Raw genomic sequence first — 24,071 nt, 5'->3', positions numbered from 1 at the left:
TGATTGATCTCTCCCCAGATGGTAGACGTTCGACATGCAGAGGTTTGGGCATCTGAAAAGTGAGAGAATTGACCACTGTGTTGTAATACACTACTTTCTTTTGTAATTATTCATCTGTGTTGCAATAATAATCTACATGGGTAGACTATTGTTATGACACAGAAGAATAATCACAAAAGAAAAGACTGCATTGGAACTTAGTAATCAATTGATCAGTGTGTCAAGTTCATATCAAAAGAGCTTTCTCTTGGTATGGTGGGGTTTTATTTAGTGATGCTTGCGGTGTTGGTTGCAAGAAGAACCCATATGTTTTCATCGTTCTGTTACAATTACTGATACAAGTACCCTATTTTTAGATTAACCACCAAACTCTGGACTCACTCTAACCTCAAACAAAAACAATGAGAATCTAAGTGGTATATTTTTGCACTATTCTATTGTTTGTAATACAAGATTAATGTTGTATTAATGAGTGTTTTCTAAGACCTACTTTTTATCTTTAGATTTCTCGAATTGATTGCCGAACAGCTCCAGTTGGATCTCTTCACCAAGGCAAACCTGAATCTTTAGAGAGCTCAGGACTATGCATCTTACCCAGTACAAAGAATGAAACACCCTGATCACATCACCTCAACTCAGATTGCGTTGAACTAGGTCACTATAAAATCAAATCAATAGTATTTATAGCGTGCATGGCTCCTCTGTAGAGTGTCCCGGCACTAAAGGCTCATCAACCACTGTCCCAACAACTAAATTATTGAGTAAAAGGCACAATTAAACAACCCAATTTTTAAGCTATGCTTAAAGGAACCTTTATCCTTAGTAGCACTCAGGTACAGGGAAAGGGCATTTCAGCCCAATGCGGCCAGCGCAGAGAAGGACGTATCTCCCCATTTTTTCCTCTTACTTTGTGGTCCCACCGCAAACAGTGCATCCGAAGAGCGCAGACTTCCGGGCAGACGATAATGTGAGAGTCTCTTGGTTAGACAGCTGGGACCTGAACCAAAGAAGGCTCTATTGACCAGCACTAGTCCCTTAACCATCACTCTCTTGTGAATTGGCAGCCTGTGCAATTCCTTAAGATGGACATGTATTGAATTGTTTTTCAGGATGTTAAGCAGAAGCATGGCTGCGGCACTCTGCACAAACTGGAGTCTCTTAAATTGGTACAGTGGGAGACCCCAGTATAAAGCATTTGCATGGTCCAGCCGAGACGTTAAAAGGGCATGGACTACCATCTTCTGACAGGGAGAGGGAAGCAGGAACAGAAATGTCCTCAAACATTGGAAAAGCCCATAGCATTTCCCAACCACACTGTCCACTTGTGATTTGAAGGATAATTTGTTAAACTTCACTTCGAGGTTCCGAATTACTGTGGCAGGAGTCGGAGGGGATGGAGTTAAGATAGGCCACAATTCACTGCCCCAGGAGGGGGAGCGGAATAAAAAACACAAGGCTTCTGTTTTACTAGTGCTGCACTGGAGATGACTCCAGCATATCCACTGAAACACCGCTGACAAACATGCTTCAAATCTGTTCTGGAACATAGAGATGTTACTATCGCAGGTTAAGAGAATCTGCATGTCGTCAGCGTAAGAGACCTACGCGCCAAAAGATTCTGCCAATACTACCAGAGGAGACATGTGAACATCAAGCAATGTTGATCTTAAGGTAGAGCCCTAGGAAACCCCATACTTTAAATATTTGCAGTTGAAGGCACATGGCAGCATCCAGACAGATTGGCATCTGCTCGACAGAAAGGAGCCCAGCCAGGCCAGAGCGGCCCCACCTATGTCGACGTCCTGCAAGCTTTGTATCAAGATAGGGTGGGAAACCATATCAAACAAAATTCTGACTTCAGAGTCCTTAAATTATTGCACAGACCGTGGGCCAGCTAGTCCTAGATTTCATTTACAGTCTGGTATAACCCTGTATGCTAGCCATGTCCCTCTGCTTATCCTGCAAAAACAAGCAGTGAAGAAACATAACAAAACATCACTACTTATGGAAGATCCCACTCCATTCCAGACTCAGGGGTACAGATTTTCCTCTCTCGGAACTTGTGCCTGGAAGAACACTGTTATAAATTCTGAGAGCATATTATAATTTATCTAATACGCCCTGTGTGCAGGCAATACCAATGTCCCTTAACGCAAAATGTGGGCTCTGCACCACTCCCCTGTGTTACCTTAACACTCAGGCTTTAAGGCGAGTTGTCTGATGTTTCTGTGAAACAGGCATGAGTGTCATCTAAAATCGAGAAAACAGAATACAATATCCTTGAGGAACAACCCAAGACAGCTGAGTAGTGTCAGTGCATAAAATATATGAATGATAATTACTTTGGGAAAGATCACATTTTGAAGACAGCGTCAGCTTTTTAAGAATATGTGTTGAGTTGTGATCCTAATAATGGTTCACAAGACCCATCCTCTGTAAAATCCCAATATCTTCTGTAGTTTTCAAGCAAGCATGAAATACTGCAGACTATTCTAAAGAGCAGAGAGAGAACATGAAGATACACGAGTAAAGGCCGGGTTTAATTAACAGGTTTGAATGATGAAAGGAGACATACTGAAATAACCCCCACCCCCCCTTTGTACTTTGGCTATCGCAGTGCTTCATAAAAGCCGGTGGATGAAGGTGGGGCCCTCCGGTACTCATTTTTGGATACCAGCAATTACTTCTCATGGGAACTCGCAACAGTGTGTGTTGCCTACGCTGTCATTGGAGCCTCGAATCTTCCCCCACGCTACAGGAGTAGCTCAACCAACTGATCCCGTGCAGGAAGCGCATCGCGTGGCGCAAGAGGAGGGTGAGGCGCTGGCCCCGGGACTGCGAGGACCAGCATTCAACAGCTCCAGCTGGTCCTCTTCCCGCGAGAGCCGCGCCCCCTCACAGAACCACGCCCACAGCCAAGTTCTTTAACTACTCGCGGCACCCGCTTCGCGGGTGCCACTCGCAACAGTGTGTGTTGCCTACGCTGTCATTGGAGCCTCGAATCTTCCCCCACGCTACAGGAGTAGCTCAACCAACTGATCCCGTGCAGGAAGCGCATCGCGTGGCGCAAGAGGAGGGTGAGGCGCTGGCCCCGGGACTGCGAGGACCAGCATTCAACAGCTCCAGCTGGTCCTCTTCCCGCGAGAGCCGCGCCCCCTCACCGAACCACGCCCACAGCCAAGTTCTTTAACTACTCGCGGCACCCGCTTCGCGGGTGCCACTCGCAACAGTGTGTGTTGCCTACGCTGTCATTGGAGCCTCGAATCTTCCCCCACGCTACAGGAGTAGCTCAACCAACTGATCCCGTGCAGGAAGCGCATCGCGTGGCGCAAGAGGAGGGTGAGGCGCTGGCCCCGGGACTGCGAGGACCAGCATTCAACAGCTCCAGCTGGTCCTCTTCCCGCGAGAGCCGCGCCCCCTCACAGAACCACGCCCACAGCCAAGTTCTTTAACTACTCGCGGCACCCGCTTCGCGGGTGCCACTCGCAACAGTGTGTGTTGCCTACGCTGTCATTGGAGCCTCGAATCTTCCCCCACGCTACAGGAGTAGCTCAACCAACTGATCCCGTGCAGGAAGCGCATCGCGTGGCGCAAGAGGAGGGTGAGGCGCTGGCCCCGGGACTGCGAGGACCAGCATTCAACAGCTCCAGCTGGTCCTCTTCCCGCGAGAGCCGCGCCCCCTCACAGAACCACGCCCACAGCCAAGTTCTTTAACTACTCGCGGCACCCGCTTCGCGGGTGCCACTCGCAACAGTGTGTGTTGCCTACGCTGTCATTGGAGCCTCGAATCTTCCCCCACGCTACAGGAGTAGCTCAACCAACTGATCCCGTGCAGGAAGCGCATCGCGTGGCGCAAGAGGAGGGTGAGACGCTGGCCCCGGGACTGCGAGGACCAGCATTCAACAGCTCCAGCTGGTCCTCTTCCCGCGAGAGCCGCGCCCCCTCACAGAACCACGCCCACAGCCAAGTTCTTTAACTACTCGCGGCACCCGCTTCGCGGGTGCCACTCGCAACAGTGTGTGTTGCCTACGCTGTCATTGGAGCCTCGAATCTTCCCCCACGCTACAGGAGTAGCTCAACCAACTGATCCCGTGCAGGAAGCGCATCGCGTGGCGCAAGAGGAGGGTGAGGCGCTGGCCCCGGGACTGCGAGGACCAGCATTCAACAGCTCCAGCTGGTCCTCTTCCCGCGAGAGCCGCGCCCCCTCACAGAACCACGCCCACACAATCCACCATACTTTAAAGGCGCTCACCGGTCCGCGCACCGCGGGACGCGCGCGCGTCGCAGCCCGGGGCGAAGACCGGGCAAAGAGCGGGCCGTTTGAGGCCGTTCGAGAACGTGAGAGTCCGGTCCGGCCCACCCTCCCAAGCCCTACACCAAGGACATCTAAGCACAGGTATTTACCATTACTTTCGACCTGTCCTAACAACTAACAGCTGCCATACAAAATTCTCCCTGGAATCAATCGTAGGAAAATGAATACGAGATCTAGCAAGCACAAAAAACTCAAAAAAAATGGGATAGGCGAAAAATTGCTAGGCCCAATGGATGACTTTCTCGCAAAAGCTAACACTTTTATTGACCAAAGCCTAAGCCTAATCGAGGGGAGGGTTTCAACTGAACTTGCAATAGCACGCCGATCCTCAATGGGACTATTGGCAACCGCAAGATCTCCAGCCATACAGCCATTGCTACCTCAAAGTGAAACGGCTGTAAACAGACCTAGCCTCCCAAACAACGTAGACCTCTCAGCCTCCCAACTCAGTGCAACCTCCACAGAAAGCGACCTAGAAAAAACCCCAATCATTTTTCCCGATACAACCTCTGAAGAATTAAGGCAAAAGAGAGGGAGGCGGGAGGGGGCCATAAAGAAAAGGAATGTTAGGAAAACACGAAACCAAACTGAAAATATCAAATCAACTGAGAACACAGTTTTGGTTGGTGATACAGACCTATTTGTATTGCCCCATCACTCTGTCCCCTCAAAAAACAACGTGATAGAATTACATCAGTCTTCATATGCTCTCCAAGATATCTCTACACCAGATACCTTAAGCCTTCAACAACTAGGCAAAGATAGAGAACTATCACGACTAACTAAAGAAATAGCTTCCCTCCTAAATTCTCATATTCGCCCTCTAGAAATTAGACTTACTAACATCGAGAGACAACTAACAAAAATCTCTGGGTCTATCAAACCTATATCCTCTCAAGCTCTCCCAAAACTAGCCCCAAACCCTACGATTACTCTTCCTACTTCTAAGCAACTTGCAACTTTATCGCTCTCACGCACTAAAAAACAATCCTCTTGTGGAAATATGGATTTTTCTGGTCAGTTATGTCCCCTATCTTGGACCCCAACGGTTCTATGTGCATGTTACAAGTACATGTATGTTCCCTCCAGTTCTAGTTATGAAGACGCAAATACATGTGCGTCCACCGTTAACATGTCCTCTTTCAGATCCGCCATGAATGGGCCGGATATTTCATTCCTAAATACGAAAGGCCACCGCCTTTATATGGTTCACTTATGCCATTTTACAGTCCAGACAAGTAGGCCCTGATTCTGCCATCAAGCTTTTCTTGCTTTCTGTCTCTGAAGCTCCAGTCCGAGCCTGCATCTGTGACCATGAACTTTGTCTCATCCTCTGCGCGGCTCACGATGCCTGACATCAGCTTGCTGCCTGCCAAGAACTGTATTTCACCTTCGGAAATTATCTGCTCCGCTCCCTGCCCAATGCATTCCTGTCTAGTAGCTTAAGTAAACATTCTGCCAGCTACCGAGCAAAGGCCCGGCTTCTCTGTCTTTATGCAAGTAATTCATAGCCCTGTTACCATGGAAGATTCCTGCCCTCGCATCTAGTGTAGACACTTAGACGCTTGTACACGCACTAACAGTCAGTATAGTCAGTATAGAATAAGATTCTACTCCAAGAAGGTCTCTTTTTTGGATAACATAGTTCTTTAAACATAGGATGTTAGATATGATTTGGGATTAGGTTGACTTGACCCTCCAGACATTTGTCGCCACATGTAGAGCTAAATGTCAAGTCCCCTTCACCCCCTAGCTGCACGTCAATCACACGTCATGCTGCTGCGCGCGCATTTCTGCCAAGTATTTCTGATGACATTGCGAAATTCTTTCATGTAACCACCCTCTTATGACATCACATCTGATGACGTTCTTTAAACATACCCAGTTACGCCTATCTTTGCCACATATGAATATATTATCTCCACTATCAATTGTTACGCCTCTTGTATTTGCTTCACTGTAATGCTTATTGTATAAAAGTAATTGATTGTCAATAACGTATGTACTTCACTTCCTGAACCTTCGTGGTGATGGAACCTGGAGCAACCGATTATAATCGACCATTGGAATAAAGCCCATTACGAACCTCTAATATCACGGATTCTGCCTCTTATTTACTGAGCTATTTTATTATGTTTCAGTATCAAATTAGGTCCCGGTAATTAAATTATTTACCACATGAATGGCGCCCGAACAGGGACTCTTTCTCATCTCACGCGCCGGCGGTGCGTTGCAGGCCCGGTCTCCTGCCACAGCTGGACGGACAACAACGCGTACCAGCAGGATTTCCTGTATCTCCCTCCGGTCAAGCGGGGGCGACTGAGGCTGCGATCAACACCCAGACGAGGCGGTGAGAAGTGCGAAGTATCCCGACCAGAGCCTAGCTGAGAGAGAGCAAGATCCGAGGTATACAGAGGCCCACCAGTTTCCGAAGTCCCAAGTCAAGTCCGGTTTCCGAAGTGTTCAAGTCGAGTCCAGTCCGGTTCAAGTTCAGTTCAGATCGGTTCCGAGGCCTTCCGTTCCGAGCTACCCGGTGAGTACCATTACTGGGGAGGTGTTCTGACGTGCACATAGGTTGTGCCGGTCAAGACGGGTTTGGGTACACAAATCCGGTCTGCACTGTTTCAGCAGTGTATCTGTACTGTTTAGCAGTATATCTAGTATATCAAGTATATAAATTCAGAATAATTCAGTTAAATGTCGAGTATTATGTTTTAGTGATTAAGTTTTTCTTAGATCATCGTCATCATCACCGTTGCTCATTTTAAATGTTAAAAGTTAAATGTATTGATACGTCCTGCATATTGTGGTATGAATGACTGTTCATTATTGTGTTTTATTGTACTAAGTTTGTTCAAGATCAAGTAGCAGACCAGTTCTCAATATGCCGCTCTTTTCGAAACTAAGACAGATCACAACTAGAAAAGGGGTACTCGAAGAGGCTGTTCCCATTCCTCCTAGGGACACTCCAGGGTACTTCATGTATCATAAACATGGCCTAGACGCCATATTATTTCTCAATTTATGGGTAGACTACACTAAGGAATTATCAGAAAGTCAGAGGTGGCCCGCAACTGGGACCTGGGATGCAGAGTGCATCGTGAAAGTAGAGGAAGAATTATGGAAAAAGAAAGCTAGACAATCACAGAAAGATGCCATTGAATTATGGCGTAAAGAATCGTATAGACGAACAGAAAAAGCACGTAGACAGGAAGAGAAGAGTAAAGAGAATTCAAATAAAGTTCAAGAAAATCTATTAATTGAAGAAGGTACACGAGTGAAATCAGAACAAGTAGACAGACAAAGACATGCCCTTATGAAGGGTATGTATCCCCTTCTGGCCGAGGGATTACCTAAGGCTACTGCGGGGATACCAAAAGACTTGCCAAAAGACTTGCCACCCCCATTATTTCCAATAAAGGTACATCCTAAGGGGCATCCTAGAACCGCAGAAGATGTTTTTCTTTCCTCATATTTAGATGACGCAGCTCCCGAGTATGCTAACCCCGCCCCACATAGACCGTTGGCCGGGGAGGTTCAACGCCAAGATCCTGTACCTGTACCCTTACAGCATCAAGTTCTGACACAAGTTCCGGCAAGCACATCTGTTTCCACATCTGTTCCTACACAAACTTCTATAGCTGTGTCGTCCACACCTATAGTTGCTGTATCGCGTTCTACGAATCCTTTCACGCCCGATACTCCAGACGGGGCTACCGGAGGTGCTACCAATATTTTTTCCACGCCACCCAGACTAAATAAACTTACCTTTCAAGAGTCAACACATCCACGTACCCCCAAACTCATAAATGCCCGCACGCTTAAGGAACTTCTAGTAGATTGTAGATATGACCCTGTGCCCGGCAAAGAGGACGAAATGATCCTGGCATCATTACGTATCAGACGAGCCGCGGTGTATTTAGGGAAGTTACCAGGAATGACTATGCATCTAGATAATATATATCATTATGTCCAAACAGGGCGAGACTCTGAATGTATTAACAGAGCTATGGAATACCAGAAAGTGGAGATACAGGGGGAACTGTTACGTTTCCTCATAAATTGCGTAATCAGAAATCAAGACCGACCGGGGGTAGATCCGGAAATAATGCAAACTCTTACCAGATGGAGCCAGAATATATCAGAAGGGAGACATGATAGGCAAAAATGTATAATAGCCATGTGCAGAAAGATCCGTAAAGAAATAGAACGCCTACACGAAGAAAGATTAACGGTAGACCAGTTTGAACAAAACGAGGAGGAAGAAGGATCAGGACCGTCCACAGGACAGTCAGAAACCATAGCCTATGTAGGTAGAGGAAGATCTTGTAATAGTACTAGATATTTCACTGACCCGATACGTCCGATATGTCCAGATAATAACAGGAATTTCCAAACACCTATAATAAATATGAGATCCCCCGAGCATTCGTTCCAAGCCGCTGACAAATTACTGCGAGAACGAAGGGGTTATCATTTTCTCGATTCTATGGATGAACAAGAATTAGCCAGGTCAGCCGTTCATTGGGTTGACAGTCCCGGAAAGTATGATGATGATACAATAGTACACACATTTTTGAACCTCACCCCAGATGAACAGCGTTTAGCTGGGATTTATATGATTCAACAACTTCTTATACTATATAAAAGCCAACATTCAGATCCTGGTCCCCTACCTGATATATTGACTGAATTACTCACGAGTAAATGGAAAGGTTCAGGTACTAAGTTGATTAAGGAAATACTAGAATCTAGAAAACAGTACATTCTTTTTGTATGTCCAGAACATGTTTCATTGCCCATCAAGGAAAGACCGATGTATTACATGGATAGACAGAATCCCTTACGAGAAGTACACCCAATAAAGGGCGAGGATAATCAGTTTAAACGTGTATATGTATATACGCCCATATCGAAAATAGAATTGTTAGAAATGAAGAAAGTGGTACCCAGTCATGACAAAGACCCAGCGGGTTTCCACCGAGAAATTAAAGATATGTTACTCATGGGAGAGTATACCTATCCCGACATTATGACAATATTAAAGGTATTAATGCCTGCTGGCATTTATGAAAAACTCAAGGAAAAAGAGTGGGAGGTAGGAGACCAAAAGATAGATTGGGCAGCATTAGAAAATGAAGAAAAGGCCCGAGGTCCAGGTTCGGGGCTTGGGGACAAAACTAAAGCACTGCCAGGTTTACTAGTACAGGTACTGCCACGTTTATTAACTACGAAAAAGGAAGACTGGGGTGCAATCTCAGCCTGTAAACAAAAGCAAGATGAAGACACTAGCGATTTCTATGCCCGATTCGAAAAATGTTTTGGTATAAATAGTGGTATAAAAGCAAGTAGCGAGTCATACCCACATCTGTTTGTGACAAAATTAGTTGAAAATTCTTTGCCCCAAGTGAAGAATAGAATATTAAAATTCGAGAGTACATGGCAAGGTAATACGCCATCACAAATGTTACAAATGTTACAGTACCATTACAATAGGATTAGAGAGGAACAAGAACATGAACAAAGACGCATGAAAGACACAAAGATGAAAATGCTAGTCTCTCAGACAGTTCCAGCTGAAGGACATAAAAAGGGTACGACACATTCCGGTGATTCGACAGGACCTGTAAAAGGGACATGCAATTACTGTAAAAGGCCAGGTCATTACGTACACGATTGTCCAGTTTTAAAACATAATATCGCTATAGGTAATACAAAAGAAAGACCACGGCCACCCAGACAGGATCAGAATGAACAAGGAGCACCGCAGCATGCACAGGCCATGCCAGCTCCACAACAGTCTATACAGTTTGTGCCAGCCGCACCAGCATTGCCAGCTGCTGCCACACAAACCACGACACGACAGCTGTACCAGACCGCACAGTATGACTATCCTGATTATCAACGATACGCATGAACCAGCCTAGAGAGGGAAGTTGACTTACCCCTTATCGAGGTCCCTGTAGACCAAGAAGGACCTTATGTACATAGTGAATTATTAGGCCAAGATAGAAAATTTTTACTCGATACAGGGGCAAGTCGAACAACCATAAAACGTAGTGAAGTTCCAGGGGCACCCCTCTCAGGCTCACAGAATATTTCCCTTGGTTTTTCAGGAAAACCTATTGTTAATGAAGTATCACAGCCTCTTCCACTTACGATAGGACCCTTGACCAGAACTACAGATTTATTGCTTACTAAATCATGTCCAGAAAACTTGTTAGGAATAAAAACACTGAAAGCTCTAGGAGCTATAATATGTTGTTCTCCGGAAGGAGTAAGATTGTTTTTACGTGATTTCAAAGGTCATTATGTGTCTCGAGATATGGATTCCCGACTGCAGACTTTACCCACACATTTATGGGCACAAGGCCCTACAGATGTTGGTTGCATGAACATTACACCCTATCGAGTCACACTAAAGGCAGGAGTGGTACTACCACGAATGCGACAATACAAGTTACCCCCAGATGCTGTAATGGCTTTACTGCAAATCATTGACAAACTTATCGGCCAAGGAGTGGTTGTGGAGACCGACTCCAATGTATGTAATTCACCGATAATTCCGATTCTTAAACGAACTGATCCGAAGGCTCCCCCAGTATATCGATTGGTAATTGATCTGCGCGAATTAAATAAATGTATTGTACCACAATACCCCGTAGTTCCAGACATCTCTTCATTACTGACAGCTATTGATTCCGAAGCAACATTCTTTACTGTAATTGATCTCAAGAATGCCTTTTTCAGCGTCCCAATAGATCCGGAAAGCCAATATTTGTTCGGATTTAGTTTAAATGGACGTAGCTTTAAATTCACACGCGCACCTCAAGGATTTACAGAAAGCCCCAGCATCTATAGCCAAGCACTGAAACGAGAACTCGACAGTATCCACATGCCAGTTAACACTGCTTTGCTTCAATATGTCGATGATCTGCTGATCACCGCTCGAAGCGAACCTGAATGTGAAAAAGCATCACTGACGGTTTTACAATTTCTAGCCGAAAAGGGGCACAAGGTGTCCCCTTCTAAGCTGCAATTCTGTGTCCAGCGAGTTATTTACCTTGGTCACTCGCTGTCCAAGGAGGGAAGGCAGCTTACACCAGATCGTATTCAGTTAATAGCTAATATGCCAATACCCAAGACACAAAAGGAGGTGCGGGCTTTCATAGGCCTCACTTCATATTGTAGACAGTGGATCCCTCAGTATGCATTTCTAGCAAAACCACTCATTCAATTAACAACACAGGAGGCAGCCACATCGACTGTTCTCCCTTGGACTCGGGAACACACACTAGCTTTTGAAAGCCTAAAGAAAGCTTTATGTCAAGCACCTGTTTTAGCAACACCATGTTACAGAAAACATTTTACACTCTTTGTTACAGAACGAGAAGGTACTGCCTTGTCAGTACTCACACAGGAACAAGCAGGATCACACAAACCGTGTGCTTATTTTTCTAGTACATTAGATCTCGTAGCTCAGGCTCTGCCTGCGTGCCTGAAATCAGTGGCAGCGACAGCTTTAGCAATCAGACAAAGCGATGCCATAGTGTTAGGACATCCATTGACAGTACAAGTACCACACGCCGTAGAGGTTCTTGTGAATCGAACGCAAACACAACACTTGACTATAGCACGACTTACAGGGTATGAACTAACATTGTTTCAGCCACATATAGAAATCAGACGTTGTAACACATTGAATCCTGCCACACTTTTACCTATAAATGGAACAGACCCATTAGCCCACGATTGTATTGATGTTATTACAATCACGACGAAACCCAGACAAGACTTGACAGATGTTCCATTGTCAGATCCAGACCTGACGTTGTATGTAGATGGTTCATGTATGAGAACAAATACAGGAGAGTTAGTGGCCGCTTACGCAGTCACCACTGACACTGAAATTATTGAAACCAAGTGTATAAATACCTTGTCCGCTCAAGCAGCAGAGCTCGTCGCTCTGACACAGGCCTGTATTCAAGCCACAAATAAAAAAGTCAACATATACACTGATTCACGTTATGCATTCGGAGTTGTACATGACTTCGGCGTGCTGTGGCGAGAGAGAGGTTATTTAACTTCTCACGGTGCCCACATTCAGCACGGACCCCTCATTCATGCCTTACTAGATGCAATACATTTGCCCATTGCAATATCGATTATGAAATGTAAAGCTCATACGAAAATTACTGATATCATTTCTCAAGGCAATGATCTAGCTGACAGAACAGCTAAACAGACTGCTCAAACTCAAACATCCGACATGACAAAGACAATAGTCCGGACACCAACACATTGTATGATGGTTAAGGATCCCGCTCTTGATGTAATTGACATACAGACACATGCTACTCCAGACGAAATAAGGAAATGGACTGAATTAGGAGGGATCCAAACGGATCAAGGATGGATGACGAAGGAAAAATCTGTGTGGTTCCTTCCTGATTCAATGGTCCAAGTCATTATTAACACTGTCCATAGTCCAGCGCATCTAGGAGAGAAAGCTATGCTAGACAGCATTCAACATATTTGGTTCAACAAGCATTTACGAGCAGCAGCGAAACAAAAAGTTCGTACCTGTATGATATGTTGTCAGTTCAACCCAGGAAAAAGTATTCCCGTAGAGCAGGGTGGATTTCAGCCTCCTGATCACCCTTTTGAAATTCTCCAGATGGATTATATCCAGATGGAACGATGTCGAGGATTCAAATATGTTCTCGTAGTGGTTTGTGCTCTTTCCCGTTGGACGGAGGCATACCCGGTTTCAGATTACACTGCCCCGACTACTGCCAAACAGTTAGTTCGAGAATTCTTCCCACGATACGGTTTACCACGTGCTGTCTACTCAGATAACGGCCAGCCGTTCTCATCCGAATTAATGAAACACGTTTCACTTTTGCTAGGATATCAGTGGAAGTTTCATTGTGTCCGACACCCCGAGGCAGCAGGTCTCGTGGAACGACATAATCAAACTTTGAAAATCAGATTGTCCAAAATATGCAGGGAGAAAGGTGTCGACTGGGTAGTAGCATTACCAGTTGCACTCTTTTACATGAGAATGGTAGCACACTCTCGAACAGGGCTATCCCCGTATGAGGTGATCTTTGGCAGACCACCAAATATGTGGGGGACGCCTATACCACGTAAAATAACTGATATTGACTGTAATATGCTGACAGATTACTTGGCTTCCTTGATGTCTGCACTACAATCTTGTCGTTCACAGGTAGCTGCAGCTTTTCCTAACAACACTGAAGTGAAACCCCATGACGTAATTCCGGGGGATCTCGTTTTGGTGAGAAACTTCGATCGAAAGACTCAGCTGGATCCTAGGTGGAGGTCGCCTCAGCTCGTGTTATTAACGACGAGGACAGCCGTGAAGATCGAAGGCAGGAAAGGCTGGATTCATTCAAGTCATATCAAGAAAATTTATGGACTACCATCAGATATAAAAACTACACCTTGTGTGTCTTCACCCATTGACTCAAAACTTCCTTTTGTTGAAAAAAGTAATGCCGAACATTATAAACTAAAGCTCAGATCCAATCAGTCAAGCAATTTGATTGTTTAAGTCCTCTCCGAGGTGAAGCGGTTGAATTGTCTCTGACATGTATCCCTTGGACCTGAATAGAGAATACACCCGAAAAATGCTGAAACGACAGGCGTACTGTAAATCACTGCGTAGTCATTGTACAGTGACGTTATTAATTTCGTTTTTCCTTAGTCTTTTAATAATTACTGCAAGTATATTGTTGCACCTATATGATCCTATTTCTAGACATGCTTATAATATTACTGCTGAACATTCTTTTAGTGAACTACCCCCGCATGAATTGTCATACAGATTTGCGCTGCGCAATAACACTTTTATTAATATGTTACATCATTCCCATCAGGTTAGCAATGCTACGAATTGTTGGATATGTGGCCGACTCCCTCCCTATCAGAACTATAAAGGAATTCTACCTCTTTTTCCATACCCGTTCACAAACAACGGCTCCTGTGGAGCATGGCTTAGTTTAATTAATTCCCAAGATTCGAACTCTGCGGTTTATCAAGACAATGGGGTATGGGGAAATCTGAACTTAGTTTTACTTAAGGTCTGCCACCCCAACAAGGAGGGACTTCCCAAAAGAACAGGAACTGATCTAGAAAATGAAGTATATGGATTAGGTAACTTTACGCTCAATCTCCTGATCTTGAATGTCGAATCCGAAGCTAATCCAAGTTTGCCCGCCATGTCAGTATTTCCAGTAAAAGGTGAATTATGTGTAAAAAAGAATGGTTCCATACATATGGGCCATAGTAGATGCACCACTGTAATAGAATTCAGTGATCAAGGCAGGTCGACATTTAGAGCTTCCCGCCATTCCTATTTTTTATGTGGTCAGACGGCATATGTACGTTTGCCTCTAGATTGGGATGGTACTTGCTACATTGGATTCCTTTTGCCACCTGTTTTTCTAGCTCCTCCTGATTATCACAGAAATACTCATTTAGTACACAATAGAGAAAGGAGAGATCTCCCAATAGTCGACTACACTGAAACAGCATGGGAAAAATACACAGATTTCAATAAAGGTCTCTTTCCCTATATAGGTACCGTTACTAATAGTAAGCTGATACGTAGATTGACTAGAACCCTTGAAGCAGTAGTGAACGAAACTATTTCCGCCTTAGGCAATTTAACAGAAGAACAGTCTGCTATGCGGATTGTTGTGCTTCAAAATCGTCTTGTCCTTGACGTCATCCTGGCCGATAGGGGCGGAGCTTGTAGGGTCATCGGATCAAGCTGTTGCATTTTCATACCAGAAAATTCGCCATCTGTATATAAAGCTATAACGCGCCTTCATAAGATTGTAAGCCAGATACACCAGAATCCAGGCACCTGGACTTGGTCCGGTTGGTTTTGGAGCGTGTTATCAGCCTGGGGATGGAGAGTTCTATCCTTCCTAGGTATTGGCCTTCTCATACTATTCAGTTGCTGCTTATGCCTGCAATGTGGACCAGCGATTTGTGGTCTGTGTGCCACATCGTGCATTCCACATCAAGATTTTCATTCAAGATCCCGGAAAAAGAAAGAAGAACAAATGATGCTATATGAACAGATCAATGGATTAATGAAGATTGATATCTCTTGACGGGCAAGTAGGGGACAAGGAGGGAATGTGGAAATATGGATTTTTCTGGTCAGTTATGTCCCCTATCTTGGACCCCAACGGTTCTATGTGCATGTTACAAGTACATGTATGTTCCCTCCAGTTCTAGTTATGAAGACGCAAATACATGTGCGTCCACCGTTAACATGTCCTCTTTCAGATCCGCCATGAATGGGCCGGATATTTCATTCCTAAATACGAAAGGCCACCGCCTTTATATGGTTCACTTATGCCATTTTACAGTCCAGACAAGTAGGCCCTGATTCTGCCATCAAGCTTTTCTTGCTTTCTGTCTCTGAAGCTCCAGTCCGAGCCTGCATCTGTGACCATGAACTTTGTCTCATCCTCTGCGCGGCTCACGATGCCTGACATCAGCTTGCTGCCTGCCAAGAACTGTATTTCACCTTCGGAAATTATCTGCTCCGCTCCCTGCCCAATGCATTCCTGTCTAGTAGCTTAAGTAAACATTCTGCCAGCTACCGAGCAAAGGCCCGGCTTCTCTGTCTTTATGCAAGTAATTCATAGCCCTGTTACCATGGAAGATTCCTGCCCTCGCATCTAGTGTAGACACTTAGACGCTTGTACACGCACTAACAGTCAGTATAGTCAGTATAGAATAAGATTCTACTCCAAGAAGGTCTCTTTTTTGGATAGTTCTTTAAACATAGGATGTTAGATATGATTTGGGATTAGGTTGACTTGACCCTCCAGACATTTGTCGCCACATGTAGAGCTAAATGTCAAGTCCCCTTCACCCCCTAGCTGCACGTCAATCACACGTCATGCTGCTGCGCGCGCATTTCTGCCAAGTATTTCTGATGACATTGCGAAATTCTTTCATGTAACCACCCTCTTATGACATCACATCTGATGACGTTCTTTAAACATACCCAGTTACGCCTATCTTTGCCACATATGAATATATTATCTCCACTATCAATTGTTACGCCTCTTGTATTTGCTTCACTGTAATGCTTATTGTATAAAAGTAATTGATTGTCAATAACGTATGTACTTCACTTCCTGAACCTTCGTGGTGATGGAACCTGGAGCAACCGATTATAATCGACCATTGGAATAAAGCCCATTCCGAACCTCTAATATCACGGATTCTGCCTCTTATTTACTGAGCTATTTTATTATGTTTCAGTATCAAATTAGGTCCCGGTAATTAAATTATTTACCACACTCTTTAAAATCCTTGACAGTACCAAACACTCTCATTGCACAAAACCCAATTCCTAACCCCCAGATTATTCCCTCACAACCTAACCCCCAACTTATACCACTAGTAAATACCCCAATCACTGGCACATCAGCCCCTAAAAACCTAGCTACAATAAACACGCATCCACCAAAAACAAAAGGACCCCTGAAAGGGACCACTGAGCAAAGACCTCCCCTAAACATGCCACCTGAGGCATGCCCATATGTGGCAGTCTTGACGGGGGTCCCGGAACTTACACCTGAGGGGACGGAACCAAACTGGTCACTGAAGAATAAAGTTCGGTATTGGCTGAACACAAACCGCCCGGTTCCGCCACCCTGTATAACCAGAATAGTATCAGTCAGCAGGACCCCGTGGGTGGGCCATAGGGAAAAAACTATTCGGGGAGATTGCGTCGTAATTACTTTTGAGGACCCCACAATCGCTGAGTATATCTGCTCCTGGGAACATAACAACACCACAGGGGGGATCGCTACTAGACCACTGTCATATTTTTACCCAAAAAGATTCAGTAACAATAACACCTTATACGACACTGATAACATTTGGCGGAAACCTATCCCACAGCCGTGGGAGTTAGAGGCGTTGGTTCAAAACTACCGCTACGACACAGTGACCCCTATAACCCCTGGCGCCCTGTAAATCAGAACTACCAGCAAAGAGAACTTCCATGGAAGATTATGGGTCCACAAAATAGACCTAGAAATTGGGAGCAATGGGAGCGACCATCCTACCAACCATATGAAGTCAATCATAGAGATACCACCAAAGGGCTAAATTGGTCAGGCATACCGACTATGAATCGGTTCAGTGGTCTGGAAATGGTCGATTGACTAATAACTAAATCCCCGGAGCCCCCACAGACAAGCTTGGCTCCATCCATCCTCATTCCAGCCGCTGTACAAACAAAAACCACAGCTTTAGACCACACTTCCTTACATCTTTCCGTGATCTTTTGGAATGTGGCAGGTCTTCGAAACAAAATAGTGGATGGTTCTGTAGCCGACTTTTTGAAGGAGGCTCAAATCATCTGCCTACAAGAAACCTGGTCAACGACGCCCCTACACTTCGAGGGATATAGAACATTTACATCTCCTGCCCTCCCTAGTACTTCAGGTAGACCTAAAGGGGGATTGGCTATCTACCTAGCAAATACAATCTCCGACATGAAGATCATTAAAGTAGACCTCCTGCCCAATTTCCAAATTCTTACGCTCAAATTAGGGAAAAAACTCTTCATCACATTAATTAACATCTATAATAACCTAGCGGATGATACTTTTCTGAACGTTCTTTCCCTAATACAAGAAAAAATAAATGAACACGGGCACCCTAAGCAAAAAATCGTAAACGCCAACATAATTTGGGGTGGAGATTTCAATCTTCATCCCTGCCCCAAAAATGACATCTGTGGAATGGTGGACGAATACGAGAATCCTTTAGTCCACTTTATCCATTCTAGCGTGGGCCCAGCCATGAACAAATTACTTGCCGACTTGGATCTGCAAATCGTAAACCCCATCCAAAAATCTAATAACAAACTAGAATTCACCTACAGAGGAAGGGGCCACAAGACCACCGTTGACTACATAATAATTACAGAAGGTCTTAAAGATAAAATTACCAACTTCAAAATTCTGGAAAACAACTTGAGCGATCATTCTGCTCTACAAATAAACTTCCAAAAAGACCACCAAAGAACACACATGGCAACCATAGCAAAAACCTTAGCACAGAACAGGATAGAATTGGGGAAAAACAACGGATACACCATAAAATGGGAAAAACTGGACCCCAACATTCTTACTAAACAGCTAGTAGACTCTACCTATGATAATATCTTGATCTGTCTCGACCCTCATGCAGAGACGAATCAAATCGTGGAAAATTACAAGAAAATAATAGAGCAAGTCAGAAAACTTTTAACTAAAACACCAAAACAAAATAATCTAAGTTCCACAGGTTGGTTTAATCAAGATTGCACTAAGGCACATTCTAATTTGAAAAAAGCTCTCGGAAACCCAAACAGAGATAAAACAAATATCCAATCTCTTCGACGAGAGTATAACACCGCCAGAAACACAAGGAAAAAAGAACTGAAAGAATCTTTGTAGAAGGCCTTGCACAAAAGTGCACTCCAGAAAAACAGCCAGGCATTCTGGAAAATAGTCAAATCACCTCTGCTAACGGACCACACTGGCCCAAAAATAGATGTGGCCATCGATGAGGATTCGTGGGTGAATCACTTTTCAAAAATCTTTAAACTAACAGCTACGAGTGAAGAACATCATCTCGATATCAATCCAGTAGCCTACCCAATCTTATTGGAGATCGAGCTGCAGGATTTCAATACGGCGTTATCATTAAGCAAGAGTGGGAAAGCTCCAGGTCCTGACGGGGTCCCAGTCGACCTATTTAAACATCTTCCAGACCTATGGGTACCAATACTCACCAGAGTCTGCCTAGCAACAATGAAACTTGGGCTGTTAGAATCATGGTCATCCTCAATCATGGTCCCAATCTTCAAGAAGGGGGACCGACAAGACACCAAGTGTTACCGACCAATTTCGCTTCTCGACTCCCTGGGTAAACTAGTTGGTAGAGTCCTCCTCGAAAAGCTACAGCAATGGGTAGAAGACAAAAACATCCTATCAGATTTACAGTTCGGATTCAGGGAGGGCTTCGGAACTGTCGAACAGGCCCTAAATCTAAGTCTGTTAATATCAAAATATACCCATGCAAAACCTGGCTCCATTTACATGGTTTATGTAGATCTGTCCTCTGCATTCGACTGCGTTTCGCAAGCAAGACTCTGGTCACTGCTGAGTGCAATGGGGGTAGATCCCCCTCTTTTGGACTTTCTGAGGGAGCTATACAGTGAAGCCACGGCGAGAGTGAGGTACGGGACAAAAGGAGAACTGACATCACCATTCAGGGTAGAGCGGGGAGTGAGGCAAGGTTGTGTCCTTGCCCCCTTCCTCTTCTCTTTGTACACCAACGGCCTAGAAAAGACTATGCTGAGAGGAGGGAGAGACCTTCCAAGAGCAAACGGTCGCTTGATCCCCGCTCTCCTCTATGCGGACGATGCAGTCATCTTAGCCCGCACCCCCATTGAACTGCAGAAATCTCTATCTAAATACGCAGACTTCATGGGCGTTCTGGACCTCCACATAAACATCAAAAAAACTTACGTTATGGTAGCCGGCGGATCAAGAAAAACATCTAAGTCCATTTTTCTGAAACAACAAAAAGTCGAAAAGACCTCACAGTATCCCTACCTAGGCATTATGATTGATGATGCCTTGAATTGGAAAGCGGCAGTCGAGGCCAGGAGACAGCTCTTCAAACGAGCTATTATGGCACTGATGAAATTCTCCAATAAACTCGGCAAAAGACCACCAGTAGAACTACTACAGATTTATGCCGCGAAATGCCAAGCCATCGCTTTATATGGTGCAGGGATCTGGAGTCACACACCTATCGGCTCCATTCAAATAGAGGAGAATATCTTCACGAGGTTCCTTTTATCAACCCCAAGAGGCACTTCCATCTACGCCTCACATATAGAACTAGGAATCACATATATTGAAGATTTAATAAAAATCCAACCTCTTTTGCTTTGGAGGCGAGTATGGGTATCAGAAAAAAACACTTTGACTAAAACCATCCTACGCGACACCATGGATCTGGACCATGCCCACAAAATATCTTGGCTCTCTTATGTAAGACATTTCTTCTCTGACCTGGGTCTAGAAAAATATTACCACACGCCAGAAGAATTGAAGGAAATATCTAAAAAGGAACTGAAACTAGTTGCCTTGAGCCACCTGGAATCCCTTAGACTGGCATCACTGAGTGCGAAAAAATCGGTCATCCACGCAATTATGACACAGCAGTCCCTGAATATCCAGCCATATTTGACACTGGAGCTTACAACCTATGAAAAGATGCTCCTAACAAGGTTCAGAATGAACCTCTTTTTTAGACTAGTGTCATTTCCCGAAAAAAATAACTGGAAAACTCAGATGGAACTGTGCCCATGTGATGATCGTTCACAACAGTCCAACATGCACACAGTATTGTTCTGTAAGTTCTTCCATACCCATCGAAAAGTCTGGCTAATCCCTTTACTAAAAAAATGGGGCCACAGACAATGTCGTCCAGCCATGCTGGCACTTCAAACGTTGGACTCCGAATGGACAGTGTATCATGTACTGAATTTTTTAAAGTGTATTATGAGGCACAGAAACAATTTGTAATATAGCGAATTAATTTCCGTATTACCTAAACTATGTACACTTTTTGTTTTTTAACTGTATATTTAATCACATTTTTAAGCAAATTTTATCATGAACATGTGTATGCTATGATATCTTTTATGGTTTTACATTGCTAAAAACCGAATAAAGATTATTATTATTATTATTATTACTCATTTTTGGATACCAGCAATTACTTCTCATGGGAACTCAAAAGGAGGAGAGGGGTAGGAAGAGAAAGACGGAAGAACCGTGACAAATGGAAAAAAACACGGACGGGAGAGTACCTGTAAGAGTACAATAGAGTGGCAGGTGCAGCATATAAGTGGAAGGCGTCAGGTGGAATCAATTCTACGCAGCAAATACTGCAATCCCATCATACGTCAGCATCATACGTCAGCACCAGCTGCGAGCTTCAGAGAACAACTTAAGGCACCGCCACTTACTATTTAACAAATTAAGCGCTGCATCCGATGTGTAGATTACATCCTACAAACCAGTGGGATTCCATTCTGAAGGGATCATGCAAGACAAGCAGCACTGTCACAAAAGGAAAGGTGTTTCATATTGGTAAACGAGAACTCATTTACACCTTTAAATATGTAAATAAATATGGTTTGTAAATCCCTTCCCGATAAGAAATCGCTTCAGTGCTCCTTTCAATACTGTGATAACACCTCCTTTTCCGAAGAAGAGTTTAGGAGGACAGATTAGACAGGTTAAAATACACACCGGGAAGTGAGAGACTAAGTGGAAATTCACGTTTTACATACAAGTTAGCATGTTAGATTGGTCTTTAATACGGATTGGTTGAGGAGCGAAACCGTAAAGCCGTGCGGTGCCTTCCACCGAAGGAAGAAGGCTCGTTACCCGGTGGATTTAGTACGAAGAGTTACATTTTTTCCATCACATTCTCTAGTCAATTTCATTTGCTAAATTCCCCCAAGTACAATTTGTTTCTTGTGTGTTTCCATGGGACATTCGCTGGCGCTGCTCAGATATTCCAAGGCATAACGATGTTATCTGAAAATCGCATTTAGCAGAGCAGGCAGGTGTGCAGAAGCATTGCAGAAATATATAACTCCCTGGAGGCGGAATTATTAAGAAACCTGATGCGAACCAGGCAACCTTCATTTATTTCAGATTCCTAGGGCAACAGTTACAGAGACGAAAACAATGGCGCATCACTACTTACGCAGGGACAAGGCTTAACTGCATCACAAGGGAAACAGCCAACTTCTCCAGTTCCCAAATTTCGACCCTAGAACAGGCAGAAATGAAAACATGAAATGCAGCCTGAAATGAGGGTGCAAATAAGATCTGTATAAAATATCATGGGATTAGACTGTGGGAGGAAGAGCTAAGCACTGAGGGTGGTACACGAGTCCTTTCAAACATATTTATAGATTGGACAGGACACTTTGAGAGACACCGATACTGTAATAATTTATATTATAAAATAATCTGGCTCCTACGCCACTTTCTTTTCCATTTTTACATAACAGAACAGTTTTGTGAAAAATCAAGTAGCGAGTGTCAATGTAATACCTGGTACATCAAATTAAAAGAAATATTTTCAAAAATATGTTTTTAATACTAAACGTGTCCGAGTCTCGCTTTAGAATTAGGCTATTTGCTGAACACAGAAGAGACATCTGCACAATGCAATTGTCTTATGAACTCCTACACAAGTAACAAGCAATAGTAAAGCCAATAGGTCTAGCATAATTGTGGCTACCCACGTAAACACAGGCATTCACGAATGCTGATTGCATGCATTAAATTCACAGTTGTTGCTCATCACATTGAAGCCTATTCTACTGGATTTAACAGTGCTGGTGGGAAAAAATGAACAACAGGATTGGTTCAAGTATAGAATGCGTGGGAAAAAAGAGAACTGAATGTGTCAAACAGTGTTGATGATTATGGGCCCTAATCAATAAGGTCAATTTACACGTGAATAAATCTACACATGTTTATTTGTTGTTACATTTTTAAATAAATGTGCTTTTGGCTATTTACCATTTTCGAGTGAAAATGTACTACAAAGTGTAGCCTTACGTATTTACTCACCCTGAAACAGGGGATGGAGCCAATTTGAGGAGTGTAGTAAAGTCACTACAGATCAGCTCAGACCTGAAATAAGTCTAGCACCACACATGGCCATCCACTGGTACAGCAATAACCTCCAATAGAAAATAATGGATGCAGGGACTTAGAATTGAAAATAGTGGTAAAATGAATGGATTCACTTCAACATATTAAATATATAGAAATCCCAACCAATGTTAGTAAATTACATGTAGATAAAAACCATTATGTTAAGGTACAATATTTAAACAACTTTTTTTTATTTAAAAGTAAATGTAACTATTTTACAAAATATATATGTATATTAATTCAATAAATTCTATACATAACATTTTGTAATTAGTATTATATCAATTAATGTAACCATATTAATTTCACATTAAAGATGTATTAACAAAAAGTCACAGAAAAATGTTCATATTTACTTATTGTGTTAAAAAAAACACAAATGTATGTATAGCATAATTTAACTATTTTTAAAATATGAAAGTAACATATATTTTTACATGTAAAAAGTTATTAAAATGTCTATCGTAAAATAATATTTTTATGTATATTTTTTTAACATTAATTTAAATGTATATATTTTTTTTAAAAACTTTGATTTACATTCATTAATTTAATTATTATTTGCTATAGGCTTCTAGTTTTAATTCCTGCTTCCTTTGTTGTCTATAGAGGGTGCTAGAGGAACAGTAGTTGGCTGTGTGTTGCACTAGACTTACTATGGGACAGAGCTTGAGTAAATGTACTTTTGTTTAGGGTCCCTTTTTGGTCATGGTAACTTTAGAAGTGTAGTTTGTGAATATCAATAGGCTTAATCTCTAGTAGATGGGTGTCTGTGGCTTTCTGAAATCCTCATTGTCTCTCTCTAATCAACTCCTTACTACTCAATAAACCCCTCATATTAATTGGTAAGTATTCCACTTTTTTCCAGACACTCTCCGTCATTCCCACAAATACATCTAAGTAGTAAAATTACATGTGCAAGGATCTCTGTCTAGAAAGATAGG

At 43.4% G+C, this 24,071-nt stretch overlaps 1 protein-coding gene across 2 annotated transcripts in view; it reads right to left on the bottom strand.

Moving 5' to 3' along the window:
• The window catches only part of VAV3 (vav guanine nucleotide exchange factor 3), a 1,147,877-nt gene that overhangs the window by 183,953 nt on the left and 939,853 nt on the right, over positions 1-24,071 (bottom strand). For both annotated transcript variants that reach the window (XM_085602242.1, XM_085602243.1), the window contains exon 21: positions 22,163-22,228. In XM_085602242.1, coding sequence (XP_085458368.1) covers positions 22,163-22,228 — 66 coding nt within the window. The remainder of the gene's footprint in view (positions 1-22,162; positions 22,229-24,071) is intronic.

The sequence above is a fragment of the Triturus cristatus genome, chromosome 4_2 (assembly GCF_964204655.1).
Source record: "Triturus cristatus chromosome 4_2, aTriCri1.1, whole genome shotgun sequence".
NCBI classification, from domain to species: domain Eukaryota; kingdom Metazoa; phylum Chordata; class Amphibia; order Caudata; family Salamandridae; genus Triturus; species Triturus cristatus.
Note: the sequence above shows the minus strand (reverse complement) of the source record. Positions and strands in the feature narration are given on the sequence as shown.